This window comes from Bos grunniens, chromosome 7, assembly GCF_055505025.1.
Source record: "Bos grunniens cultivar Pamir isolate PY7600 chromosome 7, Bosgru_T2T1.0, whole genome shotgun sequence".
NCBI classification, from domain to species: Eukaryota; Metazoa; Chordata; class Mammalia; order Artiodactyla; family Bovidae; genus Bos; species Bos grunniens.
Window position 1 is genome coordinate 5,481,156 of NC_141171.1, and position 21,718 is coordinate 5,502,873.

At 51.7% G+C, this 21,718-nt stretch overlaps 1 protein-coding gene across 12 annotated transcripts; it reads right to left on the reverse strand.

The window, feature by feature from the left end:
• Positions 1 to 1,642: 1,642 nt before the first annotated feature.
• B3GNT3 (UDP-GlcNAc:betaGal beta-1,3-N-acetylglucosaminyltransferase 3) lies at positions 1,643 to 21,608 on the reverse strand. 12 transcript variants are annotated; one of them, XM_086408465.1, is made up of 6 exons: positions 21,573 to 21,608; positions 13,708 to 13,796; positions 9,025 to 9,128; positions 8,154 to 8,213; positions 5,868 to 6,484; positions 1,643 to 3,206 (listed from the first exon to the last, which is right to left on the reverse strand). In XM_086408465.1, the coding sequence occupies exons 5-6, from the start codon at positions 6,432 to 6,434 to the stop codon at positions 2,655 to 2,657; spliced, it is 1,119 nt and encodes a 372-aa protein (XP_086264591.1). In that variant the 5' UTR covers positions 6,435 to 6,484; positions 8,154 to 8,213; positions 9,025 to 9,128; positions 13,708 to 13,796; positions 21,573 to 21,608; the 3' UTR covers positions 1,643 to 2,654. The 12 variants fall into 12 exon arrangements, with proteins under 12 accessions (XP_086264591.1, XP_086264590.1, XP_086264595.1 ...); XM_086408464.1 differs by lacking the exon at positions 13,708 to 13,796; XM_086408469.1 differs by lacking the exon at positions 13,708 to 13,796 and having other exon boundaries at positions 5,868 to 6,543.
• Between the last annotated feature and the right edge of the window lie 110 nt (positions 21,609 to 21,718).

Genomic DNA, 21,718 nt, shown 5'->3' on the forward strand with positions numbered 1-21,718 from the left:
TCCATCACCAACTCCTGGAGCTCACTCAAACTCATGTCCATCGAGTTGGTGATGCCATCCAACCATCTTATTCTCTGTCATGTGTGATGTCTTTAATCTGCCTTCAATCTTTCCCAGCATCAGGGTCTTTTCCAATGACTGAGTCTTTGCATCAGGTGGCTAAACCTTTGGAATTTCAGCTTCAGCATCAGTCCTTCCAGTGAATATTCAGGACTGATTTCCTTCACCTCACTTTAATTCTCTTCAAAGTTCTTACCACTTCTGGTAACTTCCTATTTCACTGTTCACAGGTTTGTTTTCTCACTATAAGGTGGCTCAGTGCCCACTGACCTTTCCCAGGGGCTGGAGGAGGAGTACAGGGCAAGGTGTGTAGCATACAGTATGACAGAAGGGGAACTTCCCTGGTGATCCAGTGGTTATGAACCTGCCTGCCAATGCAGTGGACATGGGTTTGATCCCTGGTCCAGGAAGATCTCACGTGCCATGGAGCAACTGAGCCTGTGTGCGCCAACTGTTGAGCATGCATGCCGTCACTACTGAGCCCATGCAGGACAATAGTGAAGCCCGTGCGCCTAAAGCCTGTGCTCCACAATGAAGAGGAGCCCCTGCTCGCCACCATTAGAGAAAGCCCTTGTGCAGTAACAAAGACCCAGTGCAGCCAAAAATAAATAAAATGAAATTGAAAAAAAAAAAAAAAAAGCAGAGACACAAGGAAGGGGACAGAGGAAGGGGACAGAATTGTAGTCCCAGTGGGAGGAGGTGAACCCAGTGAAGAGAGGGAGGGCGGGTGGGAGGATTCACAAGGAGCCTGGCCAGCAGCGGGTGGGTCCAGTGTCCCATGCAGCTAGGAGCACTCTCTACATTGTGTCCCTCTTTCCTGAGCCTGCCACTAAACTGGCAGTGAGAATCAGTCTGGGGAGGTAATATTGTTAGGAGAAAGCATGCTGACTGAAACTGCCCACCCTGGCCAGGCACCATAGCAGCCATTTGCGTGAGTTATTTTATGACAGGAGGTCCTTGTAAGGTCCTTGTAAGGAATGCAGAACTAATAAGCCACCATCAACCAGAAGAATTTGGAAAAGGTCAAAAGAAGACATCACATGTCCAACCACCTCCCAGAATCCTCGCTGGCATCCATCCTGGCTGAGCAATGCGGGCACCACCAGGAAGGATTCTGAGTCAGAATGATTAGTCAAAGGCAACCTCAACTCATGGGGAACTAACCCCATCGCCATAAAACCTGAGACTGTGAGCCACATGGCACAGCAGTTCTCCAGCATTCCCTTACCCTGCTGCTCTCCACCCAGGTGCCATTTCCCAACAAAGTCTCTTGCTTTGTCAGCACACATGTCTCCTCAGACAGTTCCTTTCCAAATGTTAGACAAGAGCTCACTCTCAGACCCTGGAAGGTGTCCCTCTTCCTGCAACAATATAAGCTGAAGGCAATAGGGAGCCATGGAGGGTGTGTGAGCAGGTGGGGGGATAACGTGAGATCTGCCTGACAGAAGGTCTATAACTTCTTCTTCATCCATGCCCTATTTTTACTGGGGTATATTTTCTTCTGGAAATAAGATTTTAAGGATGAATGTAGACTGATCTGATTTAAAACTTGTAAATGACTGTGAAAACAAAAGACCTCAAATTCTTTTGTGAAACATTTTATTCCCTGAGGTCTGCTCTCTGCAGTGAGACCCCCCTTGCCACCGTCCCAATTCCTGTGAAGCCCGTTTCAGACACCTGTTTGAGGGTAGCAGGGTGGGGGGTCACCAGTTCACTTGGATCTCCTCAGTGGGAGAGACACACTGGGGTGGGGGCCAGACTGGGAACTTAGGCGTCCCAAATACCCGGATATCCCCCTTCTCTGGGCACAAAAGAGTGTGTATGCAGGACTTGGACCCAGTGAGAACCCCTCTGGCTTCATTACTCTTCCCTGAAATCTTGGGGAGCACAGATGTGGGTGCTGGGCCCTGCCAGGGACACCAGAAACTCTGAGCTCCCATAGCCTGAGACAGATAGCCACCTCCCTCCGCTGCTCAATATTCCCACTATTAGAGCGATTGACGCCATAAACAGGGAGGAGGCAGTCACGTTCACAGCCTTTCTGGCCCCTCCCACCATCTGAGGGGTCCAAGATCTGGAGAGGCATGGAGAACAGTAACCCTCTCTCCCTAGCTGAAAAATCCCTCTCCCTTCAGCTATGTGTGGACCCAGAAGTTCTCAATTGGCCTTGAACCATGGCCAGAACTCACCTACCACAGCAGGTTCATGACCGAGAAGCGGCTGGCCACTGCTTAGGGTTCAGCCCGTGATGAAAGTTAGGGCTAGGAGGTGGGACATTGAAAAGGAATGGATGTAGCAGCAGTAGCTGGGACCTGAGCAGAAGTGCTTCTGCCCTTAACAGCCATGGAAAGAGATGGTCCCTCCAGCTGAGAATCTAGGGAGGAAGATGGAACATGGTCTAGGTAGTACCAGGTAGGTTTTGAAGGATGTGTAGGAGTTCACTGGCCAGATGATTCACTCATCAAGCCCTCCCTAGTACCCTCCTAGCTCCGCCTACTTAGGAGGACAAAGGTCTCAGCTTCCTGGATGGAAGATGCTGCCTTTTCCATAGGGATGGAGATAGTAGCCTCAAGGCTGGGGGCATTGACACCACCTCAGTAGACCTGTCCCCGCCTGCCACAGGTGACATTGGGCTGGCTCAGTGCATCCCACATGAGCAGCATCTCATAGGGTAAGAAGCGGTGCACCAGCAACAGCTCTCGGTAGAAGCAGGGGTCAAAGGAGGACAGGCGGCTGGAAGGGGACTGAACACCAGCTGTGCGAATACCACTGTGTGAGGCAGGCTCCAGGCCCTCCTGCTTCAGGCACATGCCCAGGAAGACATCATCGATGGGGAAGAGGTCCAGGGTGCGGGAGGCGTGGCGCAGGGCGGTGGCCGTGAAGCGGGACAGTAGGAAGCCACCACCCCCGCAGTAGGGCGGGTAGTGTTCCTCCTCCATGATCACCTTTGGCACGTAGTACTTGCTCCATGGAATCCGGATGGGGCCCACATCGTGGATCAGGTGGCCCACAAAGAGGTGGTGGTCAGGGTTGTGGCTCTGTAGGTAGGCGACCATGTTGTCTGTGTGGGCAAAGACGTCGTCATCCCCGTTGAGCAAAAAGCTGGCATTGGTGCACCGTGTCTTCTGCCACTGTAGGAAGAGCACCTGCAAGGATCGGGGGTGGGGTGGGGGGGTGGTAGACAGGGCATGAGGGCTTGATGCCTGGGCTATCGGCTTTGGGTCCCTATCGGCCACCCCAGTAGCCCCCAGTCAGGCTAACCTGGGTTCAATAATTCACTCTGTGGGATGGTCTTTGCAACCAACAGCCCCCTCTCGGTGCCTCAGTTTTCAACTTCCCAGACAGGACTTGTCATAAGACCTACCTCCTGGAGTGTTGGGGATCTTCAGAGATGATGCTTTGTAATGTCCCATCACTTCATGGGAAATAGATGGGGAAACAGTGGAAACAGTGTCAGACTTTATTTTTTGGGGCTCCAAAATCACTGCAGATGGTGAGTGCAGCCATGAAATTAAAAGACACTCACTCCTTGGAAGAAAAGTAATGACCAACCTAGATAGCATATTAAAAAGCAGAGATATTACTTTGCTAACAAAGGTTCGTCTAGTCAAGGCTATGGTTTTTCCTGTGGTCATGTATGGATGTGAGAGGTGGACTGTGAAGAAGGCTGAGCGCCGAAGAATTGATGCTTTTGAAGTGTGGTGTTGGAGAAGACTCTTGAGAGTCCCTTGGACTGCATGGAGATCCAACCAGTCCATTCTGAAGGAGATCAGCCCTGGGTGTTCTTTGGAAGGAACGATGCTAAAGCTGAAACTCCAGTACTTTGGCCACCTCATGCGAAGAGTTGACTCATTGGAAAAGACTCTGATGCTGGGAAGGATTAGGGGCAGGAGGAGAAGGGGACGACAGAGGATGAGATGGCTAGATGGCATCACTGATTCGATGGACGTGAGTCTGGGTGAACTCCGGGGGTTGCTGATGGACAGGGAGGCCTGGCGTGCTGTGATTCATGGGTTTGCAAAGAGTCGGACACGACTGAGCGACTGAACTGAACTGAATGTACCAAGAAGTGCTTGAAAATTGTCTTATTTACATTTATTGCTATTCTTTCTCACTCTGCCTTGCCAAGCACTGCCATCACAGAATTACTTGTATGATTCTTATATAACATCTACTTCCCCTACCATGGTTCAGATGGTAAAGAATCTGCCTGCAATGCAGAAGACCCAGGTTCAATCCCTGGGTCTGGAAGATCCCCTGCAGAAGTTAATGACTACCTACCTCAGTATCCTTGCCTGGAGAATCCCATGGACAGAGGAGCCTGTCAGGCTTCAGTTCACGGAGTTGCAAAGAGTCAGACATGACTGAGCAACTAACGCTTCAGTACTTCCCCCACCAGACTCTGGACTGCCCCTGGGTGGGAGCTGTGTCTCTCCTATATGCCATCAGCACCCAGGAGGGGGTCAACACTTCATAGACTCTGGATTCATGTTTGTCAAGTTGACGTTCATCACAGGCTGTTATGTTTTGCATTAAGAGGTTCTGGGTCCTCTGCCCACCTTGGCTTTAGTAACCTTCGTAACAACTATTGCTGCATGCCAGTACTTGCTCAGTGTCTGCCCTACCTTGAATCCTTAATACAATTTTAGGAAGCAGGTGTGGTCTTCAACCCCATTTACAGATGAGAAAATAGAGGCTCTCCAGAGAAAGTGCCTTGAGTAAGGTCACACAACAGAGATGGTGTATTGTTCAAGGTCTTGAACCCAGACCTTTCTGTACTTACTATGAGCAGGAATCTGCACTGGGTCTCTTTCAACCTGGATCTCTACTCAGCTTGCTCCACCCCTCCTACCCCCCAAGCTGGTTGGGTCCTTGGAGCCTTCAATTCCTCCTCTGAGCATGAGCAAGATGACCTCGACTTCTCATGGTTTCTCTTCATCAGAAAGGTCTGTGTTGAATATCTACTGCACAGACCTGAGCCTCAGAGGGATTCAGACCAGAACAAAGAAACAAAGTGTGCTCTGTCTGGTGTTCCCCACTGTGGGAAGTCGCTCAGTCATGTCCGACTCTTTGCGACCCGATGGACTACAGCCCACCAGGCTCCTCAGTCCATGGGATTTCTCTGGAAAGAATGCTGGAGTGGGTTGCCATGCCCTCCTCCAAGGGATCTTCCTGAGCCAGGGATCAAAGCCAGGTCTCTTGCATTTCCTGCATTGGCAGGTGAGTTCTTTACCACTAGCTCCCCCTGGGAAACCCTACCTGGCACTGGCCTAGGAACTTTATAAATATAATATCATCTGAGGGACTTCCCTGGCGGTCCAGTGGTTAAGACTCTGAGCTTCCACTGCAGAAGGCGCAGGTTTGATCCCAGATGGAGGAAATCAAGATCCTGCATGCTGTACCACCAAATAAATAAATAAATAAAACCTCATATAATCCTCACTGTAGCCCTCAGAGGTGAATGAGTCCAATTAATATCCCATTTCCTTGATGAGGAAACTGAGGCACAGAGAAGTGAATGATCATCTAGGGCAAACAGCAAATAAGACGTTTGAACCCAGGTCATCAAGGCTTGGAAAGCCAGGCTTGCAAGCTCATACCACACTGTCCTTTCTCCCTGCCTTTCCTGGATAAAGAAGACTTCAGATCACTATAAGGACAGTAGAGGGGCTGGGGGTGAGGGGGATTCTGGTCTCTAGTACCCCTCAGAGGAGATGGTAGCAACTTCGGGCAGGAAGGACAGGTGGCCCCAAGTAGGTGACACCCCGCCCCCCCCGCCCCTCCCCCCACCACCACCCCCAGGCAACCTGCTTGAGCGTGAGGTTGAAGAATGTGTCATAGAAATCCCACTGCAGAATGTCCTCGTGTGTCCGCGCCTCCATGGCCAGCAGCCGGTTGACCTTTCGCGCCTCCAGCGGGTTGGAGTCGGTGCCCACCAGGAAGAGGCGGCGCAGCTGGACACCAAGAATCTGGCGCTCACGGCCCCACGTGCGCCGGACCAGCTCCCGGCGCTCGTAATTGCTGGGCGAGGACTTGATCACTAACAGCAGGAAGACAGGGTCCGCACACTTGTCGGGTGGCACTTCCTGGAGCAACGCGAAGTCGCGGCAGTGTTTGTACAGCAGGAAGTCGCGGATGTGCGGCGGCTGCCCTGCGAAGTCCGGCAGGGACATCAAGGAGGTGTTGGGCCGGCAAGAGGCGGGCGGGGCGCGGAAGTGCGGTGAGGGCCAGTCAGGAGCCTTGGGGGCGCGCGGCGGCTCCTTCAGGTGGGGGCAGGTGGGTGGTGACCAGTGCAGACTTAAGAGAAGGAGGGTGAAGGTGGCTAGAAGCAGAGCCAGGCCCGCCTCTTTCCGCAGGGGACGGGAACACCTCATTGTGGTCCACCGGAGTTCCGGAGTGGTCCGAGGAGACCCCTGGGGAGCTCCTGCAGACAATAACAGTCGCTGAAGGTGCCAGAGGGGCCAAGCGCTTTTCCCGAGCTACCTGTGGACGCCAGCGCCTGGTTGCAGCCTTACAGTTGCTCAAGTCGGTAAAATGCTGAAACCTACCCCGAGATTCCCCTGCCCCCCACCCCCTCCAGTACCCCATTTGGCTCTGACTGTTGCCCAGGGCCTACTGGGGATCAATATTTACAGAGAAAACAGGCACGGAGATGCCAACGGGAGCCTCCTAGATTCAGTGTGCCCAGAATCCTCGACATCCAACCTGGACCTCTTTATGTTCCAGCCTCAGAGATGGCTCAGGAGCCTCCCAGAGAAAGAGACAGAGAACTCCCCTTTTAGTAGCTGAGAGCTGCTGGGATCCTTTCTGCTTCCCTTTTCACTTGCCCCTCCAGGAAGCTCTGAGCTTCTGATATAACCATCACTCATTCTACATTCTGGTAGCAGGGCACTGTATGTGGGATCTTAGTTCCCCCACCAGGGGTTGAACCTGCTCCCCACTGTGGTGGAAGCACAGAGTCTTAACTCCTGGCCCACCAGGGAAGTCCCATGACTATTTTTAATGGTCCTGTGAGCTGAGCATGGACTTTCCTGATGGCTCAGTTGATAAGGAATTTCTTCCAAAGCAGGAAACTCAGGTTCAACCCCTGGGTCAGGGAGATCTCCTGGAGAAGGGAGTGGCAATCCACACCAGCATTCTTGCCTGGAGAATCTCATAATCAGCGGAGCCTGGTGGGCTCTAGTTCATGGGGTCACAAAGAGTTAGACGTGACTGAGGGACTAACACACACTGAGCTGAATGAACATGGGCCCTGGCTCTTCACAGACCTCTCAGGCTCAGCATGTCTCAAACAATGCTATCTTCTTTGGCAAACTCCTGTTTCTCTTCTAAAGCCCATCTCAAATGATCCATTCTCTGGGCTCAAATGATCCATTCTCCTGGAAGCCCTCTTTGACCCCTCAGGAAGAGTCCTGGTTCCCTATTCACCACCTCTAGTCCCATGGCCCTCTCTGGCTCAGTCATGGTTCCATGAGGGTGTCTGTATCTGACTTTGATTTCTTAAGCCTGAGGGCTCCTTGAGGGTCCTGGCATTGCCCAGCATGAGGCAGACACACAGGGGAAGCAAGGAGTGTCTGAATGAATAATTTATGAATAAAAGTAAGTTCACTTAGTTTCTTTCTGGCAAACTCTTGTTCATCCATCAAAACCCCTCCTCCTAGAAGAGTTCCTTTCCCATATCTATGCAGAGCCCTTGGTCTCCTGTTCAGATCCTTTCCCAGGCTTCCCTGGACTCCCTTGATGTCCTTTTGTCTGAAAAGGTGGTATCTGTGCTGTGTTCCGGCCCTAAATGTGAAGATGAACAGCATGAAAATGCTAAATTAGACCCAAGGCAGGACCTACCGATCCATTAAACGCTTACTGGCTTAAACTGCCCCCTGGAGCCACATTCCTGGGTTTCAATCCCAATTCCGTCACTCCCTGGCTGTGTGCCCTTCATATCTGGGGCCTTAGTATCCTCAGCTATAAAGGAGACACGTGAGCAACCCCCAAGTCACTGGGTTGTGCGGGTGTGAGGAGAGCTCCTGGCACCTGGCACCTAGTGGGCATTCGACCAGTGTTTGTTGAATGACTATGTGAACCTCAGCATTTACCTCAGATTGCTTCAGGAAGTCCGTGCTGGTCTGAGGTCCCCTCGTTCTCCCCTTTGGCACCTGAAACACCGTAGGGCAGTCAGCAGATCCTCCTAGGCCCCTCCAGCTCTAAGCAACTTCAACCAGCTCTTCCCTAAGAGCAAGAGTTTCCCATCTTATCTAGAGCCACAAAAGCGTGCTGGTGCTGGGGACAGGGCTTCCTTCCCTGATCCATGAGGTCGTTTCCCCAATGTGCCCATCATTATCTCTGCACACTGCCTAGCCAAGGACTGTCTGGCCAGGTATGTCCCCAAGAAAGGGCTCAGACTCCACTCTACAAGTTCTACTGTGTGACTTTGGGAAAGAAGCTTGACCTCTCTGAGCTTCAGCATTAAATGGGAATTAACCCTATGTAAGAATGTGATTGGGATTTTAACCTCAAACATGCTGAGGACCTCAGAAATGGTCCTGCCTTAGGACCTCTGCGCAGGCTGTCTCCTCTGCCTGATTCCCCAGATTTCCACACATTCCCTGTCTCACCCCCTTCCTGTCTTTGCTCAAATGTCCCCGTCTCAGGAACACCTCCTCAGGACACATCGTCTCACTGGCAGCCCCTGATCCTCCACCTCAGCCCACTTTTTCTGTCTTCCACAGCGCTTTCCATCTTCTGAAGTGAAGTGAAAGTTGCTCAGTCGTGTCCCACTCTTTGCGACCCCATGGACTATGTAGTCCGTGGAATTCTCCAGGCCAGAATACTGGAGTGGGTAGCCATTCCCTTGTCTAGGGGATCTTCCCAACCCAGGGATCAAATCCAGGTCTCTGGTATTGCAGGCAGATTCTTTACCACCTGAGCAACCAGGGAAGCCCAAGAATACTGGAGTGGGCAACCTACCCTTTCTCCAGCAGTTCTTCCTGACTCAGGAATCGAACCAGGGTCTCTTGCATTGCAGGCCGATCCTTTACCAGGTGAGCTACCAGGGAAGCCCCTTTCATCTCCTAAAATACATGATAAAACTTTAAAAAGGTACTGCTTTTCATCCATCTTCTCCACCAGAACACGAGCTCCATGAAAGGTCTTGTTCACCATTCTATCCCCAGCCCCCAGAACTGTGCTTCGTGCATAGTGGGTGTTCGGTAAATGAGTATTGAATGAATGAATGAATGCTCAAATGCCAAAGATTCTGAAAAAATATTGACTCTTGGGACTTCCCTGGTGGTCCACTGGTTGGGACTACTTGCTCCCACTGCAAAGAGCACAATCCCAGTTGGAGAACTAAGATCCTGGAAACCCCACAGTGTGGCCAAACATACCAACGTATATATAGACTCTCAGAATGACTTTATACATTCATTCAAGCCAATATTTAGTGCTTGTCCTATGTGCCAGGCACCTCCTGGGAGCTGAGGACCCAGTGATGAACAGGCATGGGTTACCTCAACATCTCTGCCACTCTGGGACCCACACTCTCCAGGGGGGAATAAACACTAAATAAAAACGTCAGTGAAATGACTTGGGAGGAAATGGGGTCTGGTGTGTGTGGAGTGTGGACTTTGAGATGACATTTAAGTGGGATGTGAATGGCACAGAGGAGCCAGCATGGCTGAGGTCGGTGGATGTGGGAGGAGGGCAGGAGGATACCAGGGAAGGCAACAGCAAGTGCAAAGGCCTGGAGGTGGGGATGAGTCAGTGGAGTCTGAGTAGCTAGGGACCCTATCTGCTCGTGGCACAGAGCCTGTCTTATTGCTGTGTGTCCCCGGCTTGGCTCCCGGCCTGAGAAGGGGTGGTTTCATCATCTGGAGGGCAGGTCTGTGAGTCCTAAAAGGACATATCACAATCTTGGAAATGACAAATGTGATGCAAGAATGAACAAATCCAAGGACATTTTCCTGAGCTGAAGAGGAGCCTGAGTTCAGAGTGGACCACAAGAAAGGAGTGTTTCAGGCAAACCTGGCAGATTCCTGAGCTCCAAGGATGGGGGCAAAAAACTCAGGAGCTGCAATAGAAAGCCCAAGTCACCAAAAATCAGACGAGAGATGTCACAATGTTCTTTGGTGACACTGGTGGCCAGAGAGGCACAGATGCTGGAAGACACATGGGACCCCAACTTCTAACTCAGACACCTTCATTCAGAGGGTGAATTCATTTACAGTCTAAATCAGTTTTCAACCAGGGATTATTCTGCTCCCAGGGGATATTTACTGGGCAATGTCTGGGGACATTTCTGGTTGTCATGATTGGGGGAGGGTAGAGATATGGGGCTGCTAATGGCATGGAGTGGGCGGACGCCAGAGATGCTGCTTAAATGAACATCCTACAGGTCACAGGACAGCCCCCACAACAGAGAATGATCCAGTTCCAAACGTCAGTGTTGTCAGGATTGAGAAATCCTGGTCTTATTTAAATAAATAAGAAACGGAATAGAGAATTGAAAAGGAGGATGGATTCAAAGAGGGGAATGAGGGCTGGACACAGAACCTTGATATAGGTTTAGATAAATTCCCTGGATGGAGTATTTGAGATTTATTAGTGTTTTTTTCTATTTAAATAGAAAATCAAACCTAAATGGCCAAAGATCCCTTAGCTGGGAATGTGTTTAGTTCCCATAGCAAAGAAAAATAATTCAGTGAAATAGGAATACCTACAACTCAGCAGGCTTCCCTGGTGGCTCAGTGATAAAGAATCCACCTGCTAATGCAGGAGAAAGGGGTTCAATCCTTGGGTCAGGAAGATCCCCTGGAGAAGAAAATGGCAACCCACTCCAGTATTCTTGCCTGGGAAATTGCACGGACAGAGGAGCCTGACAGGCTACTGTCTATGGGGTCAGAAAAGAGTCAGACACAACTTAGCCACTAAACAAGAAAAACAATTCAGCCAAACCTGGGCATTGGGAAGGGGGAAGGAATGAGAAGGGATAAAATGACTAAGTGGCTCATATTACAGGGATCAGTGTCCGGGCAAAAGAGAACCTCTTGAGGGTGGTCATTTGGTTCTAATTAATTCCATTAATGCTTGTTCTTTTCCTTGCACTTTCTTTCCTCTTTACTTGTAAGAACTCTTTGCATATGAAACATTCACTCTTTGTTGGCTACCTGCATTCCCAACTTTTTCTTGCCAGATCTCTTCTTAAAATGGAGGGAGCTTACAGAGACTCCATCTCCCAGTCTCTGTGAGTCTCCTGACTGGGATCTGAGAGTTCAGGTTGGGAGCAGGGGAGGGGATGGAAGTTCATTTCCCCTTCTCCCTACACTAGACCTCTATTAATGCACCCCAGTTCTCCTTCCCTTTTTCATCCACCAAGGTCACCCTCAGTGCTGACTCATGGCCCCTTGAAACTTCAAGCAGGAAATATTTCCGAACTCACAACATCCCACATCCAGATTGGCATAAAAAAGAACCCCTGGGGCTCCCTTTAAGTCAGGCTGAGAGTACTGGGGATTCACTGATCCAGAATACCTTGCTGGGTATCTCAGTGGATGGTACCCCACGTGGTCCCCAATCTCCCCTTATAGGCTTTACTTTCTTAAAGAGGTAATGACCTCACACCTACTGTGGGAAAGACTGGGTCTTAGGGGCCCAGTTGGGGAATCCCTTGGTATTACTTCCTCCAAGCAGCTATGCAGCAATTCTGGGACCTTTGTTGGGGGGCTGGGTGAGAAGTCCTTCTTGGTGAGAAGTTCCTCTCAGGCCTGCTTTCAATTCTCTGACCCTTCACCCCACCCCAAAATTCTGCTGTCTACCCTCTCCAGACTGGGAAGGACCGGACTTGTGGAAACCGAAATAGCTGCTCACTTTGAAGTCTGGGGGTCTGAATAACTCTGGGAGAATCCCCACCCTCACTCCATAGCTGGGGAAGTGAAGCTCAGAGAGTCATCCTAAGGTGGCCCAGCAGGTGACTTGCATTGCCGCAGAAACCCACTTTGTCTCCAAGTTCTTCAGTCCTAAGAAGGGTGTTGTAGTCTCTTACCCCAAAGCACACGTATGAAACATTCATTCATTCAACAAACAGATTCTGGAGGAACTGAGAAGCCTCAGCCCTGGGCCTGGCCCTCCAGAAGCTCTCAGACTTGGGGAGACAAATCCAGACACCTGTGGTTTCAGGTCTGGGCCAGAAGAATGGATTGGGGTATTGAGGCTGAGGTTTTGTAGGACGCATATGAGTTCACCAAGGGCGTTCAGATAGGAGGGTGAATGCAAAAGCAAGGAAGAGAAAGAAAACAGACTATTGCAGACTTCCTTGCAAAAGCAAGGAAGAGAAAGAAAAATCATGTGGTTTATTTGGTTGAAAAGCAGAATTTGGAGAGGGGTTGATTTCTGAGGCTAAGAGCTGGGGCCAGACCCCATAAAGACCTTGAATGCCAAACTGAGTAGTGGGGTTCTTTCCTGGGGGTAATAGAGAGCCATGAAAGGTATGTGAGCAGAGAGGCCCGATTCCTTGTTGAAGGGTCCCTCTTTGCTCAGAGTTGAACTTGGTGAGGCACTTCCTCTGGGGCATCTATTTCCTTGCTAGCAGAGGGAAGTACTGAGAACATGCCTTGCCCTATAAACACACAATGGGTCACTTTCTATATTAAGTAGCAGAGGGCTTGGCATACACTGACTATGCGGGGACAACCTCAGTAACCTTGGCTCATGGTCCTGGATCCTTTAATGCCCCCAGAACCCCTACTTACAGATGGGGATAATGAGGCTTAGCATAAGGCAGGATTGGAACACAGAATCCAGATGGGTGGGAACCCTGTAGTTCCCACCTGGACGTCCCTCCAGAATCTGTCACAAGGAACCCATGTGCTAAACATCTGATGTAGGACTGAGAACCTGGTGAGCAGGTGGGGCATGCTGGGGGGAAGGAGGGAGCGGGTGGGGGGGACTGGTGAGTGAACCTAGGAATAGGCAGTAATCCTGTTGTTTCACTTGTTGCACTGACTTGTGGGCCACAGAGTATTTACTCTGCACCTACTATGTGCAAGATGCTGGGGACACAGCCACGCCCAAGTCAGCCCCTCTCTTATGATATCAGCACACGAGGTGGTTCTTTTAGTTGCAACCGTGTTAAATGCTGTCAAAGACAAAGGGATCCGTGGCAGGGAAGGGACCGGACCAGCCTGCGGATTCCCTTAAGGATGAAGGGAAATCACGTGGGCAGAGCCCTGGGAGGAGGACATTCTAGGCAGAGGGCGCAGCAAGTACCAAGGCCCTGAGGTAGGCACAACTTCAGGTTTTTGAAGGGAGAGGCAGGAAGTGGTGTGGCTGAAGCGGAGGAGGAGGAGGAGGAGGGGGAAGATGAAGGCAGGGTTGCCAAGGATGGCAGGGGGAGGAGCAGGAAATGGGGCCTGGAAACAGCTCTTGTGTTGCCGGTGAGGAGCCATGGAGGGTGTGTGAGCAGGGGAGGGACAGAGACTGAGTTATGCTTTGAAGATGTTCCCTGTGGCTGCTGAGCGGGGAAGTGCAATCAGGGCCCCAGTTAGAGGTCAGGGCAGCAAGAATTTGGGGATCTGGATAGGGGCTGGCTGGCAGGGTTCAGGGATGTGGGTGAGTTCAGCAAACAGGATGAAGGGAGTAATCAAAATTTAGAACCTGAGTCTTCCCCGGAGGTGGAGTGGTTCAGAGGCTGTGCTTCCACTGCAGGGGGCATGGGTTCAGTCCCTGGTCAGGGAATTAAGATCCTGTATGCAGCGCAGCGTAGCCAAAAAAAAGAAAACAAATTGAAACCTGGATGTGGGGGAAAGAGAAGAATGGACCAGGCAGAAGAAAATGTGGGAGGTCTCTGAGCCTTTCACAAGGGGATGTTATGGGACAGCAAGTGACCCAGGTACAGGGTCTGGGCAAGAGCCTTTGGCACACGATGGCAGGTACACCAGGAAGACCCCCCGGGTATCTGATGGATGAACACATCAGTCTATTGCTTGCACTTGGCAGGGCCTCCTCCCTCTAGCTCATAGTGCCACTATGTAGAGAGTGATAGCAGTGATGTCCAGGCTGACTCTCAAGGCCCATCACCCAACCCCACACTGCAATACCAGCCAATCCTGCCGGGGGCTGTTTGCCTTCCATGCACCACTGCAAGTTCACCATCACCCAGAGCCTGCTTATTCCACTGCACACGGCAAAGCCTCTTGTTCCCCCTGACTGAGACCCATGGCCTCTGCCTCTTGCTGTTCAGTCGCTCAGCCGTGTCTAGACCTTGGTGACCCCACGGACTGCAGCACACCAGGGTTCCCTGTCCTGCACCATCTCCCGGAGTTTGCTCAAATTCACGTCCACTGAATCGATAATGCTCCCCTCTCTTGGGTGCTCTCAACCCCCTTCTCCCCCCGCCCATGACCTCTGCCCCTTCTCCTCCACTCCAGCTACACACAACCTCTGGTGGCTCAGACTGTAAAGAATCTGCCTGCTGTGCAGGAGACCGAGGTTCGATCCCTGAGTCGGGAAGATCCCCTGGAGAAGGAAATGGCAACCCACTCCAGTATTCTTGCCTAGAGAATTCCATGGACAGAGGAGCCTGGTGGGCCCCAGAGTCCATGGGGTCACCAAGAGTGGGACACAACCGAGCGACTAAACACACACGCACTCAAAACCCAGGCTTGACCCTGCCACAGAGCCTTTGCACCTTCCACTTCAGATGCCCTTCCCTCCTGCTCTTCCCCCTGGTTCTCCTTGATCTTCAGGCCTCCGTCCAACATTATCTCCTTAGAGAGGCCCTGGCCTCCCAACTAAACCACCCCACCTTGGCTCCACCACTGGACAAATCTACTCGCTTCTTTCCTGTTTATTTCCCCAGCCAACATGGAGTCCCAGAAATGGGGCCCAGCGTCTAGGCACTCACAGCTCAGTCCCCAGGTGACACTTGCTGCTGTTTGTTGTATGGGCAAAAATACTAATGATAATTCCCGTATCGGCTATTTCCTTGCGTGTCGTTTCAGCCTAACCCCATGGCAGACAACGACTGTCACCGTTCCCTACTCAGGACCCTAGAGGATGCAGTGATTCAGTCCTGGTAAATCAGCAAGCCCAACCGTGGAGCCAAGGGGGCAGGACCAAGAAGCACTGAATATCCCTGACTCCTTCTTAACATGTGAAAGGGCCAAATATTCCTGGCACTGAAATAGATTCACGGTGTATTTAATGAGCAGGAAGTGTTAAATATGAATGACCACTAACTATACAGGAGACACTCAGTATTTATAAGACATGAAATAGTTATAAGGCAACAATTAAGAGTTGCAAGGTGCATTTGTTATGCATTAATGAATATGCATATTATCATAATTGTATTCGACTGTTTGCGACCCCAAGGACTGCAGCCCATCAGGCCCCTCTGTCCATGGGATTCTCCAGGCAAGAATACTGGAGTGGGCTGCCATTTCCTTCTCCAGGGGATCTTTTCTACCCAGGGATCAAACCTGGGTCTCTTGCATTGCCAGTGGGTTCTTTACCAACTGAGCCACCAGGGAAGCCCTAATGAATATGCATGTTATCATAATGAATATGATATGGACCAGCCACTAAACAGCCCCGAGGCACCAAGAGACATGCTCACTGAACAGTATTGATTCATTGCATATATACATACACAGTACTTCTTGTTAATAACTTATTGAAAATTCATGAGACACTAGATGTGCAAAAGAGGCCAATCACTCAGCAGAATTAATTAGGAACCCCCACTGGTGAAAGGTTGTTGTTGAACCATGAAAAGATGCCTGGATTCTTGGCCTCCGGAGGAGAAGAATTTAATCCGGGGCCAGAAACAAGGCTTGATCGCTCAGAGCTTCTGTGTAATAAAGTTTTATTAAAGTATAAAGGAGATAGAGAAAGCTTCTGACATAGGCATCAGAAGGGGGCAGAAAGAGGATCCCCCTGCTAGTCTTCAGCTGGATGTTATATAGTCACTAGCAGTCTGTTAATTAAAGAAAGAAATGTCTTAAAATTCAGAATGGCACCAGGCCCCTCATCCATAAGATGTATTTTGGAATAATCTTGGCACCAGATGAGTCATCCTGGGCCGTAAAAGGATTGACTTGAATCTTGTAGAAGGGCAGATTACCATACAAATAGTTTCCTTTACATAGATTAGGGGACAATGTCTAACACACTGGTTTGTCAAGTAGGTTCTGAGCCATTAGGCAAACCGAATTGAAGGCAGAGTCTGGGGTGAATGACATTAACATAGCTTAAGACAAACATTTTCATAAGAAAAATACATCGGTTAACTCAAGGTTTGAAAACTTGTTAACTTCAGGTGAAACCAGGTGTCATTATGGCAACACAGTATTTTAAGAGAAACCTCCTTTTAAATTTGTATGGAGAAGGCAATGGCACCCCACTCCAGTACTCTTGCCTGGAAAATCCCATGGATGGAGGAGCCTGGTAGGCTCCAGTCCATGGGGTCACTAAGAGTCGGGCACGACTGAGTGACTTCACTTTCGCTTTTCACTTTCATGCATTGGAGAAGGAAATGGCAACCCACTCCAGTGTTCTTGCCGGGAGAATCCCAGGGATAGAGGAGCCTAGTGGGCTGCCGTCTATGGGGTCGCACAGAGTCGGACGTGACTGAGGCGACTTACCAGCGGCAGCCGCAGCAGAGAAGGAAAAAATATCGCTAGTTTGTTTCCTTCTGTCGCTTAAGATAGAGAAAAATGTCTGACATTTGCAGCCTATCTCCTCCGTTTGGACACTGCTGGCCTTCCTGCCTGTTACCCTCTCACTGGTAACAGTGCTGTAGCCCCCATCCTCTGTCTACACCCCCAAGCGGCAGCCAAGGTGTGGCAAGGTCCGGGCATGTGTGGGTCCAGGCACCTCTATTCTCCTCACCTGTTCTTGTCACTGTCCCTTGGGAGGCCAGGAAGACAGAGAGGCTGAGACACACGTGCTTAGTCACTCAGTCGTGTCCGACTCTTTGCCACCCCATGGACTGTGGCCTGCCAGGCTCCTCTGTCCATGAAGATTCTCCAGGTAAGAATACTGGAGTGGGTAGCCATGCCCTGCTCCGGGGGATCTTCCCAACCCAGGGATTGAAACCAGGTATCCTACACTGCAGGCAGATCCTTTACTGTCTGAGCCACCAGCGAAGCCCTGGGACACGTGGGGAAGTGAGAATGCCACACCATCCAGGTTAGCATCCTTGGGGGTCTGGGCCAGCCCCGCAGCCCCACCCGGCACTAGTTCACAGATGGTGAAGGCGTGCCTGGCGCCAACTTGGAGGTCATGTCAAGGTGATTTCCCACACGAGACTCCCAACTTGCAGATGAGAGTACTGAGGTTTGAAGAGGGTGAATCCCGGGTCCTTCTCCAGACCTGTCAGACACACAGCCACCTGCCCCACTTCCTACCCTCCGGTCCCGGGTGCTCCCAAACAGCCCAGGCCCTGGGCTCCGTTTTTAAGTCAGGAACATGAGGGCTCAGTCCCCTCACACCCAGCAGGTGTGAGGACCAAGAAAGCTGATGCTTCGGAAGCTGCCATGGTGGCCCCTGGGAGTAGGAAAGCCTGACCCAGCTGCTACTGGCCATCTGCAGACTGGGCAAACAGCTGTCCCTTCCCACTCCAGGCCTCAGCATCCCCTCTCTAAAGCCGCCTGGTGTCAGCTGACCACTCATGGTTACCCTCAGCCCGTGCTAAATATCAGCCACTGGGGCTTTCCTTGTTCCTCCTCTCCCCAACAACCCTCAGCTGGCATCTGTATGGGGATGGGGACCTGAAACATTCTGGGGTGACAGGAGAACCCGATTTGTATATATAGCCCTCTGAGCCCTGGGAGAGGCTAGAGGACCAAGCGGTGACTTTTCCTCCAAGTCACACACACAGTTATGAAGTGCCAACATAGTGCCAACAGTAACAATATTAGAGCAGCACCAGCTATTGATATGACTTGCACACTAGTCACATCTGGTCAGCTCTGAGGTGAACACCCAGTGTATGTATACCAGGCCCTACTCTAGGTTCTAGGCACCCAGCCAAGTCGAGGGAGACAAACCACTGTTACCGTTGTCAGGGAGGCGATGGGCTAATAGGGGACAGAAGTAGCGATTAAGACAATTTTCCAGGAAATCCCAAGGATGGGAGTCGGGGGCGCTTGCAGGAAAGGGTGCGAATCGCTGGCCTGTGGATGGGCCTCTGTAGCTCTCAGTGAGCCTCCCAGGGAGGTCCCAGTTCCTGGGGGTGGGGGATCAGGTGAGCACAGAGAGGGCATCCACTTACCAGAGGCCAGGCTGCTGGAATTTGAACACTGACCACCTGGACTGTGGGTGACCCCTCACTGGTTCATACCAGTTTGGCCTTCCAGCAATGATAGGCTGGTCCCTTTTTACAAGAACCATGGGTTGCTTTTGTAAACAGGAATAAAAAGGAGCGAAAGCCCAGTAAAGATAATTTCTAAGAATGGCTCATTATGAGCTGACATTGCTTACCAGCTGTATGAGTGGGTTTTATGCAAATATACGCCCAACATTCACTCTGGTGAACCCCTGGGTGTGGAAGAAAGGGTGGGAGGGGGCAACACATGCCCTTTAGACCCTTGAGTCCTGTTTCCAGGTCCCAGGGCTCCTAATGGATGACTCATTGAATGAGCCAGCCCTCACCTGCTGCAGAAACTGCCCGGGGTATCTGGGATGAGCCCAGGAAGGATTCTGAGGCTGGACATAGGCCCCTGATTAAATGCCAGCCCTGCCCCCGGATAAGCCACAAAGGGCATCTCTGGGCTCATTTCTTCAATGGGAAAACTGAGGCTGGGGGAGGCAGGCCATGCATCACAGATCAAGGCTTCAACTCTTCCCATGATCCAGGGCTGATATGGAAACTGAACCCCTGGGAACCTTCTGAAGGACTCTCAAACTAGGTCAGGGCCCTTTTCCGGGCCTTGTTAATTTCTCGCATGCAACGATCAATAAATGTCATGAATGAGAACATAATCAAAGATAGAGTTAACATGCAGGTCTTGCAGGCAGCCTTTCCACCTGCATTGCGCACCTGCGCTGGGGTAGGGCTACGTTAGCGTCATTTCGTTTCCTAGGAGAACTGAAACACAGAGAGGTCAAGGAACTCATTCAAGGGAGGTTAAGTGGTAGCCCATTCCCTGCCTTTAACCACCACCTGGTGGGATCTCCTTTAGTTTGTGATGTTGGTAGTGAGTTTCCCTATCATGGGGGTCAATCAAGCTGAACCAGATTCCCATCAGGTGGAGGGACCACAGTGCATCCTCCTGGGGTCATGGGGGCTGGAGGGCAAACTATTGTCCCACTCTGAGCCTCAGAGGCCATTGGCAGGAAAAGAAGACTCAGTGACACCTTATCTCCTCCCCTTGGGCTAACCCAGCCCAGCCCTAGGGTCCCTGGGCCAAGCCGGCTTGTCTGGATTCCCCACGGTCTGGCTTGGAGGAGAGAAGCTCCAAGGCCCCTCCTCAGAGGTGTGTGGCCCCTCCCCTACACCCAGAGGATCAATCTTCACACTCTGTTGTTAGGGATCAATCTTCACACTCTGGGCTGAGGGAGAGGTGAAGGGAGGGTGTCTGGGCTGGGCTGTGCAAACATGAGCTGTTCACACACGCAGCTAAGAGGTGGGGGCCCAGTAGCCTGACGCAGGGGCCACACCTCTTCCTCTGGACTCTTCAGACCTGTCTGGCATGGTGGCCACCTGGGAAGGCAGCTATACTCACCATTATACCACCAATGCTGGCGGCCACCTTGGGAACAGACAGGGCTGTGGGAGAAAGCTGCGGCCCCAGTTGGAAGTGTGTGGCTAGTCGCTCAGTGTCAGACTCTTTGAGACCCATGGACTGTAGCCCACCAGGCTCCTCTGTCCATGGGATTCTCCAGGCAAGAATACTGGAGTGGGTAGCCATTCCCTTCTCTAGGGGATCTTCCTGACCCAGGGATCAAAACAAAGTCTCCTACATGGCAGGCAGATTCTTCACCATCTGAGCCACCAGGGGAAGCCCATGTGGCCCCAGGGCGAGTTCCAAATCCAGCAAACTTCCCCTGGGTCCTGAATTCCAGATTTGGACAAGGAGGCCCTGGCCCAAGGGATAGGGGATAAGGGTAGGGGTAGGGAGAGGGAGTGGAGAAGGCGATGGCACCCCACTCCAGTACTCTTGCCTGGAAAATCCCATGGACGGAGGAGCCTGGTAGGCTGCAGTCCATGGGGTCGCTGGGAGTCGGACACGACTGAGCGACTTCACTTTCACTTTTCACTTTCATGCATTGGAGAAGGAAATGGCAACCCACTCCAGTGTTCTTGCCTGGAGAAACCCAGGGATGGGGGAGCCTGGTGGGCTGCCATCTATGGGGTTGCACAGAGTCGGACACGACTGAAGTGACTTAGCAGCAGCAGGGAGAAGGGGCAGGAGAGGCCGGGGTAGAGGGTCGGGGGGAAGGGGAACAGGTCCTCAGTTTCTCCATCTGAAAAGTGGCCATAAAAAAAAAAATCGGGCCCAGAGGGAAAGTTGGTGGAGAAGCCATAAAGATGGCTAATGATGCAATGTAATAATTATAGTTACTAATATATTCATGGGGATGGCTAGCTTTCTGTGGCCCCACAGTTTGGCTGCTGCTCTTATTTCACCTTCACCACAGTTCCACATCATGAGCCCCACTTGACATACAGGGAAGCCAAGGCTCAGAGACATACAAGTCAGTTGCTTGAGGTCTTTCAGTGGCCAGAAGCGCCCCCACCATAAAAGCTTTTGCAGGCTAACCGCTCAGGCATCCTCGTGGAAGCTAGGTCATTTTGCTGCCCCACAGAGGGGACACTGAGGTGCATTCAGAGAGCAGGAGCAATCAGAAGCAAGCTATATAGCCAGGCACTGGCTGACCTGAATGAATTAGGCCTGAATGACCAGGACCTGAATGAATCCCAAAGGCAACTGTGAGCTGGGGTCCCACGCGGGAACCAGGTGCAGCGCCTGGCAAGGCTGTTGCTGTTTCTGCACAGACCCTCCCAATCAGCGTGCTAACAATCTCAACAATAACGATAACAGTAATAGTAATGGCCAGCGTGTACAAAGCGCACTCCACTCTTCGTTCGGTTCCCACTCTGTCCTAAGAGGAAGGCGGGAGGTGGGGGTCCAGGGTGGCTTCACTTTGTGCACCACGGCTGCAACGGGACACTTACAGGATCAGGGGCCTCGGTGTCCCGCCATTGCCCAGGCGTGAATGAGGCTTCCTTCGAGGCCAGGACTGATTCGGCCGTGGGAAGCAGGCGACTACTATTACCGATGGGTGAGGGCAACAGGGTTATTGAGACCCGGGGCTCCAGGATCTCCCCCCATGGGATCCGCCCCCATGGGATCGCAAGAGTTGGTCACGACTTAGCGACTAAACCACCACCACACTTCAGGGTACACGCAGCGGGATACCGCGACCCCAGGGACCAGTCCAGGTTTCCCTAGAGCCCCGACTCCGCCCCTCCATCAGAGTTCCACTAGATCCTCAGGGGCCCCAGTACTTACCCCTAGACAACCGTCCAGCCTCCGACCCCTTATCCTGCTCCGGAGCAGGAGGAAGAGTTTCACTTAAGCGCGAGGCCCCGCCCTTCCAGGCTTCAAGCCTCCGGCCGGACCCCACACCCTAGCTGAACCGCGTTCCAGGAGGGCCG